Raw genomic sequence first — 13729 nt, 5'->3', positions numbered from 1 at the left:
AAGTGTTTCATGTATTCACTCAGACTTTTTGATGGTTATTGATTTACTCAGAACTAAAACTTTAGTTAAGTCTCCCAACGAATAGGTTTCATTTTCTTTCATTAAATCTTTTGTTTGATGCTGTATCTTACTTAATATTCTGAATCTGTAATAAAATATTATATCTTTAATGATGCATGGGTGATTTTATCATACCTTGAAACAAATGTATCAATCTGGAAAGATTTAGGTGCCACTCTTGAAAAAAGAAAATCATGTGTGGCAACTCTGCCTAAGTGTCCTTCAGATCTAAGCAAGTAAACTGATAAGTGGTGAAATAACAAATTACTGCCTCTCTTCTGATTACTGTTAACATAATATTCTTAAAGAAGGCAAAACATTGTTTTACAACATAAATTACATTTACGAAAGTTACTGTAGAAGGCAAAACATTGTTTTACAACATAAATTACATTTACGAAAGTTACTGTACAAATCACATAACTTTATACAGAGCAATATCTGATCTGCAGTTGCTTCGTTTTGAAAGTTTGCCAACAACAACAAAATTGTTCTTTCAGCAAGCATACTGATGATCATGGCCATGTATAAAATAGACTTAAAAAATTTGAAGGATGCTCATGGGCACCGATGTGGCAACCGTCGGCTGCCAAGTACTGTGTAATCACTCACACTCCTCCTGGCAACAGTCTCTAGTGCACACGTCTGTCCGACGGACCTCTACCATGTTTAGCGAAGAGCTGCTGCAGGGGCTTGAATACGGTGGGAAGCTGTTGCAAGGATTTGGATATGTAAAGGACGTTTTCGCCGTCATTGGGATCCTGTACGTGGGAAAAGTGACCACGTACCTGCTTTATGACGTGGTAACAGGAGTGAGAACTCTCTTTTGGTCCAGATTGTGGGACAAACGACTTGTTGCCAAGTATGGCAAGTGGGCAGGTTAGCACATTGTTTAGTGGTCAAAGTCACAATATGTAGCTGATAATGTTATGTACGTTCTGTTCCATTTGTAGGATTGTCACACTGTAGAAGTCTGATGTAGAACAATGTAGTGTTATGATTGCTTGGCACATTGACAGTAATGATCAAGGCACAGCCATAGGCACTTAACATGTTACCCAATTATTTAATCTAAAGGAACCAACACGGAAACATACTCATCATTGTTACATATTGTTAAAAAAATAAGTCCATTTTTATACACATAGGAACCAAGACTGACCTTGGATGCATGCTGTCCCCATGACTACTATAACCTTGAGTATCGAGTCACTCTACCCAGGGGAAGCCACCTGACTCAGCGTTAATATGAACCCAACTTCATGTACGACATTTTAGATTCAGAGAACAGCTTAATTCGGTATCATATAAACGTTCACCTCCTCTACCCCTGTTTACACTCGGCTGAATGTTAAACAGGGTGTCTCATTGGTTGCGCATCACAGGATAATTAATGTTCTCTTTTTGTTCTTGTTTATTTATGTGATAGAATCAATGCAGATCAACGAAGATGGCAGAAAAATTAGCACTATAAGAAAGATTTGGTTTAGTGTTCATGAACGGAAAGGCAGATGTTACACACAAAATAATTTAACATCACCCAGGCATATGGATGTGGCCGATAAAATTCTTTGGTAACGGATCGATGTGTAGCATCTTGCACTCCGTACATGGATAATACACCGACTCTGTCTTGTAATGCCAATTTCTATACCATCTTTATTAATTTGTTATGATTTCCTCACATAAAAACAGAGGAACATTAATTTTCCTGTGGTGTACAACCTTTAAGACACACTGTACAGCATAACAAAACTTGCTTATCTTTGTAGTTGTGACGGGCAGCACAGATGGAATTGGAAAAGAATACGCCAAGAAGCTGGCTCAGGGAGGCATGAACATCATCCTCATCTCACGCACCATGGAGAAGCTCAAGAAAGTTGAAACCGAGATTGGTAAGCTCATACATTTGTTGCACAGCGTACAGGGATATGTTGTGTTGTTTGTTTTTCTGTCTTCTGGAAACAAATTATGCCAAATATGTCTCGAATTACATAGGCGCGTTTCACAGATGTAAACATCATCATAGTTCGGGAAGTGTGGGCAAAAAATCACGAACAAGACAAATTATGGAAGGCATGCATTCCTATTTATTTCTGTTTACATACTCTTATTGTTTAGTAATTTTCAGTGGGCGACTGCTTCCCTGCTGACCAAAGTGTTTGGACTGTAAATTACCATAGTCTAAGCTAAGCTATCCAGCCAAACAAAGATAGTTAGAAAAAAAAATATGATTGACAATGTTACCGGAACCATACTCTGAACTGACAACAGTGGCAGATTATGAAATTCATCTCTCACTTCCTGTGAAGGTTTTAGTTGAATTTGGTATTTGATTCACTTTGTGATTTGGGATTCATAATACATTTTTTTCAGACATTAACTTAAGTTAAGTAAAATTTTTGAGCATTTCATTTCTACTGTTTTAATTACAAGTCAAGAATACACAACTTATCTACATGATTCGATAGAATTTTGTTTTGTTTTAATGCAGCTTTTTTTATTATGTACAGTAGATTGTATTACAACAGAACACAATATTTCATCTCATATCAAAATTGAACCACATTAACAAGCATCAAGTCTCACTAACACTAACCTAAAGAGTAAGCAATAATGTTTTAGCTGATGAATATGGAGTAGAGACTGAGGTCGTTCAGGCAGACTTCAGCCAAGGGCGTGTAATCTATGAGGACATCGGAAAACACCTGCAAGACAAGGAGATTGGAGTTTTAGGTGAGATCCTAATAACTAGATTGTTGTATCTGAGTTTGATCTAAGCCACGTACCTTGTTCTGTATGATGCAAACTATACATTCCACAGTACAGTTATGTAAAATATTGTCAACCATACATATGAATAATTTCTAAGACCTACAATATTAATTTTATAATTTTTTTCAGTAAATAATGTTGGTGGGGTCGCAAACTTGCCAACCAAATTTGGAAATTTAACAGACCATGACATCTGGGCTCAAGTCAACGTGAACGTAGCATCAGTGCCCGCCATGACCAATTTGGTCCTCCCTGGAATGCTTGCTCGGCGCCAAGGAGCCATCATCAATATAGCTTCCATAACGTGTCATGCCCCAGTTCCTTACCTCGGGATTTATTCAGCTACAAAGGTATTTAAGTGATTGAGTTATATTTCGTTAATAATGTTGAAATAGCATAGTTTATCGTTGATGATCATTATTATGTTTCTATTGACACTTCATGATCCCATTGAAAGGTTAGAGATTTTGATATCATCTTTGGTAGGACACGATATCCTCATAGATGGTTGTTATTTTTCGTTGGTAGGCCTTTGTGGACTACTTTTCGACATCGCTGTACGGGGAGTATAGTGACTCAGGCCTCACCATCCAGACCATCAATCCTGGTTACGTCTCGACCAACTTGACCAGTTTTTCAGATTATGTCCATACCCCTGGTGAGATACTCGCTTTATTACTCCCAAATTCCTATCATATGAAGAGATGCATTAGTAGAAGAGAAAAGACAAGAACAAATAACCTTTCCTTTAATTGTTCTCCAAACGATATTTTTCTTCCCATAGGCATCAGTGTCCCAACAGCTTCAACATACGTCAACAGCGCGTTCTCCACTTTAGGTTACTCCCATCGCTCTAGTGGCTACTGGAGTCATGCTTGCATAGTGAGTACGGTACCATAGGTTTGATTTTTTTCTGTGATTTAATATAATTTATTTTTAAGGTTGAATTGCATAATCAATAATATAACTTAGATAAGAAAAAGGTTTAAATAGCAACGCATATAGCAACGTTACAGGTACTTCTAATAACAATGAAGTTGATGTTTCTAAATATCATTAAAATATAATTTAGGAAATTGTATGATAATTATTTATGTTCTGTGGAAAGATTGGTTCAGTTTCAACTATTGTGAAATGCCCGTACAATGTCAGAAAGATTGTCTTTCTTAATGTATGAAAGTTGTTGTTTAATATGTAATCTTCAAGTCAGTGAACGTAAAGATGTTTACTGGAAAATGCGAGCTTGACGTACTCCACAGGAAATCAAACTTATTGATTTCATTCTAGTGCACGTATGAATGGAGTACTGTCTTACAATTTCGTTGGCCTTGGGCTGTGTGTATGTTGTGAGTGCAAACTGAAAGCAAAGTTGGTTTTATTTATAAAGTATTTCCCCTTCTTTTCAGACTTACATTATAGATAACATCTTCGGCCGGTGGATGACCTCATACTTGAGTGGTGCATTTGAGGCATTCCTGGAAAGAGACGCCAAAAAGAAGAAACAGTAAGCACGTAAGTTATACTTACTTACACAGCCAAGCTAATACATTTATTATGCAATGATGATGCTGTGCAGTTTACTAGGTGTGGGAGAGTAGGAGGATTCGTACTATTATGTGAAGAACTGGGTGATTACAATTGGTCTTCAAGATTTTAAATATTTATTATGAAAACACTAACAAAGTTACAGCGAAAAGTAAGTTATACTAATAAAGAGAAAATCAAAAAGTTTTATTTCCAAGCTAAGGCAGTTCAATATGAGCTGCTTTTGTGGCTCTACAGACATTGAAGCTTTGTTCTGTTAACCCCTATACGTTATGTAACATATATGGAACTTTTCTAACAGCCACACTCATCCTTTCCTTTAACATTTTCAAAGTTGCAGGCATTAGTGGAAGAGAGATATCATTTTTGCATTGCCTCAGGGGAAAAAGTAAAATTTCTCATAAATGTTTACAATCGGGGAGATGATGGGGAATAGTAAAGGTAACTAATGGCTTACAAGAGAGAAGGACTAGATCTCAGTGTAATGATAATATAAAATTAATGTAGAAGAGATGGAGGAGGTCGTGAGAAAAATTATATATTTGGGAGTACAATATATTCAAGATAGCAGAAGAAATTAGTAGTTTTAGAATTATTATGGTACTGAGAAATTGACCGAAAATGGATTGATGATATGCCTGGTGCTATATACTCCACCCTCCAATGTTTGCGGATGATGTTCGGTAATTCAGTGAAATTAAGTACCAAACGGAGTGTGAACGGCTACAGGAGCGGTCCACCGAGGGCAATCACTTCAGGTTGAAAATCCAGCCAGGGAGGAGACGAACCAACAGCAGGGGTTCACTTGAATCTTGGGTTGTATATCGTAACGTGCGTATTTCTCTCCCACAAGTCCAGGGTTTGAATCGCCTCTGGTTTAAATGTATGTCTGACGTAGCACGATTTCCCTCGAGTTTTGAAAGAGTGTAAGGAACTGATTAGCGGACCCCTCGTAAATTTACTTACTAAATCATTAGACACGGGAGTTGTGCCAGACTTGTGGAAACAGGCAAATGTAGTACCCATATTCAAAAAGGGTGACAGAACATCAGCGTCAAATTACCGGCCGATTAGTTTGATGTCAGTAGTGGGGAAATTTCTTGAATCAATTATAGCAAATAACATCCGATCGCATTTAGAGAAAAACAAATTAATCTACGATTCTCACCAAGGGTTTACAAAGGGAAAATCTTGTCGAAAAATCAGCTGACGTTTTTTTAGGAAAGTCTTCGAGGTAGTAGATTATGACGAAAATTACGATGTTAGTTACTTAGACTTTAGCAAAGCGTTTGACAGAGTACCGCATCAGAGGCATCCGAGAAAAGTTAAGGCTCATGGTATCGAGGGGAAAGTTTTAAATTGGATAAAATCATGGCTTACCGATAGAACACAGAGGGTCAGCGTAGATGGTGTGAAATCTGAGTGGGGCTGTGTAACCAGTGGGGTTCCCCAGGGGTCAGTCCTGGGCGCACTCTTGTTTATAATCTACATAAACGATATAGATACTGGGATCAGCAGTGACATACTGTAAGTAAGTTTGAGGATGACTCCAAAATAGGGCGGCAGATTAATTCAGGGAAGTATGCAAATGCACTACCGGAGGCTTTAAATAAACTGCAGGAGTGGTCAGTAAAACTGCAAATGAAATTCAACACCAGCAAGTGCAGCGTTTTTAATATTGGAAGAACAAATACTGTCAATATATACAGCCTTAACAACATCAATCTAGAGAAGTCGACTTGTGAAAGAGACTTGGGGGTACTTGTAAGCCCGGACCTACGGCCTAGAAAACAGTACGTTAATGTTCGAAATAAGGCAAACAGAGTATTAGGTTTTATATCTAGAAGTGTAAGCAATATGAGTGGAGAGGTCTTATTGCAACTATATCTTGCGTAAATCAGGCCGCACCTCCATTATGCGGTTCAGTTCTAGTGCCCTTATTATAGAATGGATTTCAATCCACTGAAGTCGGTGCAGCGAAGAATGACGAAAATGATTCCGGGACTTAGAAACCTTCCATATCAAGATACGTTAAATAAACTAAACTTGCATTCCCCAGAAAGACGAAGAGTGCGGGGAGATAAGATAGACGTATTTAAATGGGTGAAAGGAATCAATAAAGGAGATATAGATAAAGTTCTTATAGTATCCGAGCAAGATAGGACCTGTAGCAACGGATTTAAGTTGGATAAGTTTAGGAGGGGGATAGGAAAGAACTGGTTCACAAATAGGGTGGTTGAGGAGTGGAACAAGCATAGCAACTTTGTAGTAAGTGGTGGAACGCTGGAAAGTTTTAAAAGGAGGCTAGATAGATTTATAGATGATTGAGAGTGGTAGTAACTCTCGACAGGAGCTGCCATGCACAGGCCTACCGGCCTATTACAGACTCCTTATGTTCTTATCACTTTGTAATACCTGTTGTGCATCACATTAATTGTTTTAAATAAGTTCTGGAACTCTTAAGTGGCAGGGCTGAGGTAAACATTTATTTTTGTTTTTTTCTTTATTGTTGAAGTAATCATATACACAGATTATGTGTTGTGAATTATCTCCAGGGAAGTGTTTTGAGTACACTTATATCATGAACACTTAAGTTACATGTTCACCCCTTAACTAGTGGTAAGACTCTGGCCCCTCTCCTCCGAGCGTGTGAGCGGAGAAGCGGGCGTGAAGCTGCGTTTTGATTAGTCAGGTGACCTCGCTCGACTTCTGATAGAGTTTGAGCCGCGTATAACGTGAACAACTACCAAGTCATTGTTTAATAACTTAGTGAATAATTTGGTGTTATTCATTTGGGTGACTATTTATTTAATGCAAAAGGTGCTGTTACAACTTTCTCGCCACCGCAACACTCATTTCACCACCACAGTCACTTCACCACAATCACTCTACCACTATCAATTCACCACTATAACTTCACCACAACTGTTTCACCACCTCCACCACAATCAGTTCACCCCATCACCAGAATCACTTCACCACCATAAGAACATAAGGAGTCTGCAATAGGCAAGAAGTAGGTAGTAAGCAGCTACCAATCAGGGAGGTACTACCGCCTGGGAAGATATTGGAAGCATAATGTGTTGTTTAATGGTAGACCCTGCTGCCAAATGGCATCACGAAAATTGTGATCAAGTCCCAGGTCTCTGATCTCAATTTTTGCCTCATTTGCACACAATTGCAGGGTCTCAATTGCATGATTCATCTTCAACATGATACCTACTGTATATTTTGAGTTAATCTGGGGGTTATTATTGAGAATCTGGTGGAGATAATATAAGAGTCATTATAGTGTTTACCCTGCTTGTTGTTGTGACCACTCGTGTGACTTGTGGTAAATTCTTGATAAAGAGGAGTGCTGGCATAACAGTCTGAAGAAAAAGTGATTTTAATTCTTGTCGCTCTGCAATATATACAAAAAAATATTTTTGGTTAATGAAATTATAATTTCACAGGTATTAACAGAAAATACTACTCCAGGGAGGATGAGGACCATAACTTGGTGTACAGATGACGAGGCAACATCAAGATGGACAAGAGAAACGATCAAGAGTACAGTAAAGGATGAACATTCTCTAAATAACTCAGTCTACCAAACATGACAGGAAGTTGTATTGTATATATGTAAGTGTTGGTTAAATACGTCCACATAAATACTAAAACAGATTATAACAGTGTGTTGAAATCTTATCTACTGACTACTGTAGAGATACTGCAGCACTGTAGGAGTGAGGAAAGAACAAGCAATATTATGTAAGAGTGAGGGAAGGACATGCGGTGATGTGAAGGAGTGAGGAAGGGTTATGCGGTGTTGAGTAGGAGTGAGGGAAGGACATGCAGTTTTGTGTAGGATTGATGGAAGGATTTCTAGTATTGTGTAGGAGTTAGGGAAGAACTTCTAGTATTGTGTAGGAGTGAGGGAAGGACTTGCAGTGTTGTGTAGAAATGAGGGAAGGACTTCTAGTATTGTGTAGGAGTGAGGGAAGGACTTGCAGAAAATAGTGAAACGAGGGGCTATCTCTAGTACAGTGGAGTGAGGGGAAGGACTTGCAAGTGCTAAAGGAGGAGGGGTTGACTTGCAAGTTAAGTGCAGGAGGAGGGAAGCTATCCTGCAGGCTGCAGGAGTGAGAAGGACTGCAGCAGCTGTGTAGAAATGAGGTAAGTATTCAGTATTGTGTAGAGGAGGGAAGGAATGCTGCAAGTTGTGTAGAGGAGGAAAGACATGAAGGATGTGTGCAGGAGGTGGGAAGGATGTGCAGGGGATTGTGTAGAAGTAGAGAAGGAATGGAAGTTTTGTGTAGGAATGAGGGAAGGACTTAGTTTTGTGTAGGAATGAGGGAAGGACTTGTAGTTTTGCAGGAGTGAGGGAAGGACTTGTAGTTTTGTGTAGGAATGAGGAAGGACTTGTAGTGTGGTGTATGAGTGGGAGGAATCTGTAGTATGGTGTATGAGGAGGGAAGGCCCCAGGTGTTGTGTATATGTGAGGGAAGGACTTGTGGTCTTGTGAAGGAGTGAAAGAAGGACTTGCACTGCTGTGTAGGAGGAGGGAAGGACATACAGTATTGTGTAGGAGGAGGAAAGGCATCCGCGCAGGAGGAGGAAAGGACTTGCAGAGTTGTGTAGGAGTAAGGGAAGCACAAACCCAGCACGCAGAGCTGGTGTTTTACCTCAAATGCGTAGGAGGAGGGGATGAACTTATGTTGTGGGAGAGGAGAGAAGGACTTGTAGGTATTATGTTAGAGTTAGGGATAAAATTGTAGCATTGTGTAGGAGTTAGGATGACCAGTTGGAGTGAGGGATGCACTTAGTGTTGTGTGGGATTATATGAACTTGTAGTATTGCAGGAAGAGGGATGGACTTGGTATGTTGTGTAGGAGAGAGAATTTCGTATGCAAACGCTCACACCGTCCCACCCCAAAGACCTAAAACACGCAGCTTATTCGGTGTTGTGAGTTTCATAAGCAACCAAATACATTGATTGAGAGGTAATTGTGGTCCTTCAGTAGGTAGGACTATATTTTATATATGTTCTATATAAAAGTCCGTCATCCAGCGTTACAGGCTACCGTCCAGCACAAGTATGTACAGCCAAAACGCCAGTCCAGCACCGTTGAAAAGTCGCCGCTACCGGTACAGGCACACCGTGCGCCCGCGCAGGAGGTAGACGAGCCTGGCTGGTGATAGTGTGTGGTGCAAGTGTTGTACAATTGGTCTGGTTCTTAATGCCGTTTTATTCTGCCAAAGCGCCCTCTCATCGTTGAGGCTCGAGGTTCCAGTTTTTGGTTAATTTAGGTTGTGGCCTGCTCCCATTCCCACTAAATTGTTCCTACTGACCTTTATCAGTGGCTTCCATGATTCATTTTCAACATTGAGGATACCTATTATTTTGAGTTATTAATCTGAGGGTTATCGTCATAACCTGGAAAGCACATAATATAAGAGTCATTATAGTGTTTACCCTGCTTGTTGTTGGGTGACTCACTCGTGTGACTTGTGACTCGATCAAAGTGTAAATTCTTGATAAAGAGGAGAGTGCTGGCATACAGTATTATGAAGGAAAGAGGAGTAAGTGATGACTTGCAGGGTTATGTAGACGAGGTGCTGTCCCCCAAAAATAGCAGTGATCGAAGCGGATGACCCAGTGTTGTGTAGGAGTGAAAGAAGGACTGCAGGGTTGCAGCACACAAGTTTGGTTCCAAAGCCTCAGCCTGAAAAGAAGGCTTCGTAGTATCGTAGAGTTAGAAAGGGCTCTAGTATTGTAGGAGGAGGGAAGGACTTGGGTAATATTAAGTGTGAATGAGGGAAATGACTTCACTTGGCTGCAGTAGGAGTGAGGCTAATCGTGGTGGTTTGTAAGAATAAGAGGCTGACTCAGGTGTAGGAGCATGGGAAGGACTTGTAGTGTGGTGTAAGGAGTGAGGGAATGACTTGTAGTGCGGGTGTAGTGGAGTTAGAGGAAATGACTTGTAGTGCGGTGTAGGAGTGAGGAAGGACTCTGTAATTTCAGCTGTTGAGTTAAAGGACCTAATGCACAAGAAGGAGGAAGAACAAAGTGTAGATGAAAGGGAATGTAGTGTAGGAGTGAGGGAAGGACTTGTGGTTTGGTGTAGGAGTGAAGGAAGGACTTGTAAATGGTAGGAGGGAGAGAAGACATGTAGGAGTTAGTGTGCTGACTTGTAGTATTGTAAGAGCAGGAAGGCTAGTGTGTGTGTAGGAGTGAGGGAAGGACTTGGTGTGGTGTAGGTGTGAGGAAGGATTTGTGTATTGTGTAGGAGCAGGGCGATCCAAAGTACGCTGTGAGGGAAGGACTTAGTGTGTCATGTGAGGGAAGGACTTTAGTTTTGCAAGGAGAAAAAAGAATTTATCGTGTGTGAGCAAAGGATTTACAGGGTTGTGAAGGCAGAGGGAAGGACTTGTAATGTTGTGGTATGAGTGAGGAAGGACTTGTAATGTTGTGTAAGTGAGTGAGGAAGACGTGCATAGGAGTGACCATAGACTTGTGGCGTTGTAAAGCTTATAACTTCTAATACACTGTTGCACCTTTTTTATGTGATTTGTAACTAGACAGTCAGGAAGTATTTGTTCAACTTACTGTTTTGGGAGTTAGTTTCATCTTCATTTGCAAAACAAAATATTTATTCTTCCTGGCAGTGAAATACAAGAGGTTAGTTTAAGATTTTACTGTAACATTAAGTAATTATTATAGCCTTACAACTTACTTGTAACCGATGAGCATTTCTGTGAAAAACTTTGGAAATTGTAAAAAGAAAAGATTGTATGTTGTAAATGTTCTGAGGCAGTATGTCACTCCTTGGGCTCTGTGAGGCCCCCAGGCTTACTATGCCGCCGCCACGGACTGTTGGGCTAATTAGGCTGTGTGATGATCATAGGTGGTTGTACTGTATAATGTATTTAAGGACTATGTAAGGTCGTCAGAGTGTAGCCCTGATCCAACCAGAGGCTGCTTGTAGGCTATATTGTGAATATCAACTTGAGATGTGTGAGGTTTCTTAGAGAGCTACTGTACTTGTGACTGAGGGGTTAATTGATGCTCCTCATGTCTGTGTACAGAAAAGATGAATATCCTAAGTCAGTCTACCCGATGACAGGAAGTTGTATTGTGTATAATATTTACGTTGGTTCGACAAAGTCTTTTAAATGTACTTAAATATATTATAACGGTGTATTGAAAAGTTTATCTACTGATTACCGTGTAGGACTGAGGGAAGGACATGTAGTGTTGTGTAGTATTGTCGGAAGGACTTCAGTATTGTGGTAGGAATGAGGAAGGACTTGTGTGTTGTGTAGGACCTAGGGAAGGACATGTATTGGTGTTCGTAAATGAGAAAAACTTGTTGACCTCCTAATGAATGCAGAGGTGAGGACTTACTGACCCTGGTAATTAGTGAGAGGAGTGACTTACTGACTACTAGGAAGTGAGAGGAGGACTACTGACCTACTAAGGAGTGAGAGGGAAGACTTACTGACCTACTAGGAAGTGAGAGGAGGACTTACTGACCTAAGGAGGAGAGAGGAGGATTTTCAGTGTTTTATAGGAGGAGGAAAGGACATCCAATAATGTGTAATATGAGGGAAGGACTCATTGTGATGTATAGGAGGAGAGAAGGACTCACTGTGATTTGTAGGAGTGTGGGAAGGACTCAATGTGATGTGTAGGGAGGAGTGAAGGTCTCTGCTGTGATGTGTAGGAGTGAGGGAAGGACTCACTATGATGTGTAGTATTGAGGGAAGGACTTCAGTATTGTGTAGGAATGAGGGAAGGAATTGTAGTGTTGTGTAGGAACTAGGGAATAAGGCAGAGGGATGTTCGTAATGAGGGAAGGAACTGCTGACCACCTAATGAATAAGAGGAGGATTTACTGGACCTGCTAATTAGTGAGAGGAGGATTTACTGACCTAAGGAGTGAGAGAAGGATTTGCAGTGTTTATCGGGGTGAGAGGAAGGACATGCAATGTTGTGCACGAGCAAGGGGAAGGACTTGCTGTAAAAAGGAGGGTAGACGGCAATGTGTTGGGGACTGAGGGAATGACCTCATTGTGTTTTTGCAGGAGTGAACGAAAGGCATGCAGCGTTGTGTGTAGTATGAGGGAAGGACTCATTGTGATGTGTAGGAGGAGGGAAGGACTCATTGTGATGTGTAGAGTGAGGAAGGACTCAATGTGATGTGTAGAGGAGGGGAGGTCTCTGCTGTGATGTGTAGGAGTGAGGGAAGGTCTCGCTGTGATGTGTAGGAGTGAGGGAAGGATTCGCTGTGATGTGTAGGAGTGATTGAAGGACTGCTGTGATGTGTAGGAGCATGGGGCTGATCACACTGTGATGTGTAGGAGTGTAAAGGACTCACTGTGATGTGTAGGAGTGAGGAAGGACTCACTGTGATGTGTAGGAGTGAGGGAAGGACCTGCTGTGATGTGTAGGAGTGGGAAGAATACGTTGATGCATAGGAGTGCGAGGGGGAAGACTGACTGTGAGGTGTAAGTGAAGGCTTGTCCACCAATGAGGCAGACTATCGTGATGATTGGCTGTTTTGTGGTCTGTTCCACCATTGAATTAATAGGATACTAATTGTGACGTCGCACGTTGTGTCCCTATGGAATGCCTATAGATTAGTAAATTTAAACTAGTATCTTAATTCAGTGCCAGCAAGATTAAATAGTTCGTTATACAAGTGAAAATAAAAACTGAAGCATAAAATAAGTCAAATACGTCATAACATTGCTGAAGTTACGCTATTTTTTGTACAGTAGTGCTCTATCTTCGTTTGGTTCAACACAATAATTCTACTCTAGCTGGCACAGCACTGAAAATATAAGATGCCAGTTTAAGAATTTACCTTAATTACTTCCATACATTTATTACGTGTTCACAACTTACTTTGTAAGCAATGAATTTTCCTCTGGACAAACTTTTGTAATTGTATTTGTTTTTTGTTTTTCAAATGTTATATTAAAAATTAATTACAAGGCAGTGTATCTTCAAGGGATAAGTGATGTTTAGGTAACGGGGATGTGTGAGGCTCTTGAGAGCTATCTGTGTCTCTGAGGATGGATTGATTCCCCAAGATCTACATGTTGCTTCTAGGGGGGGCTTATAAGCAGTTGTGTACAGCTAGTAAGGACTATGTGATGACACTAAAGGCTGTCTGTCACTGGCATAGGGACAGTGATGCTGCCATGGCTGGGTGCCGAGGCCGCACCATCGCCTACTATGGAGATAGGCGAGACACGTCGACCAACGTACACTGGTAGCCTTGCATGGTTCAGGTTGCGTCGCTCTTATGGGACCCTGTGTGCACAGGTTGTAGCAATTCATAACGGCAACTCTAACCTA

At 40.6% G+C, this 13729-nt stretch overlaps 1 protein-coding gene across 1 annotated transcript; it reads left to right on the top strand.

Moving 5' to 3' along the window:
• The first annotated feature begins 599 nt into the window (after positions 1-599).
• Positions 600-7898, top strand: LOC121879027 (inactive hydroxysteroid dehydrogenase-like protein 1). Its single transcript, XM_042385499.1, has 8 exons — positions 600-939; positions 1833-1955; positions 2686-2796; positions 2965-3185; positions 3364-3493; positions 3620-3717; positions 4242-4347; positions 7836-7898. The coding sequence occupies exons 1-7, from the start codon at positions 615-617 to the stop codon at positions 4341-4343; spliced, it is 1110 nt and encodes a 369-aa protein (XP_042241433.1). The 5' UTR covers positions 600-614; the 3' UTR covers positions 4344-4347; positions 7836-7898.
• Positions 7899-13729: the final 5831 nt, after the last annotated feature.

Source organism: Homarus americanus, unplaced genomic scaffold, assembly GCF_018991925.1.
Source record: "Homarus americanus isolate GMGI-L3 unplaced genomic scaffold, GMGI_Hamer_2.0 scaffold4060, whole genome shotgun sequence".
Taxonomy (NCBI): domain Eukaryota; kingdom Metazoa; phylum Arthropoda; class Malacostraca; order Decapoda; family Nephropidae; genus Homarus; species Homarus americanus.
The sequence above is the reverse complement of the archived record's forward strand: the minus strand, read 5'-3'. Positions and strand labels throughout refer to the sequence as shown.

Bases quoted from the DNA above. Each gene is read 5' to 3' on its own strand.
- LOC121879027 (XM_042385499.1), top strand. From the start codon at position 615: ATGCTCATGGGCACCGATGTGGCAACCGTCGGCTGCCAAGTACTGTGT. The intron at 940-1,832 runs GTTAGCACATTG...TTATCTTTGTAG, and splicing joins CAAGTATGGCAAGTGGGCAG to TTGTGACGGGCAGCACAGAT. The intron at 3,718-4,241 runs GTGAGTACGGTA...CCTTCTTTTCAG, and splicing joins ACTGGAGTCATGCTTGCATA to ACTTACATTATAGATAACAT.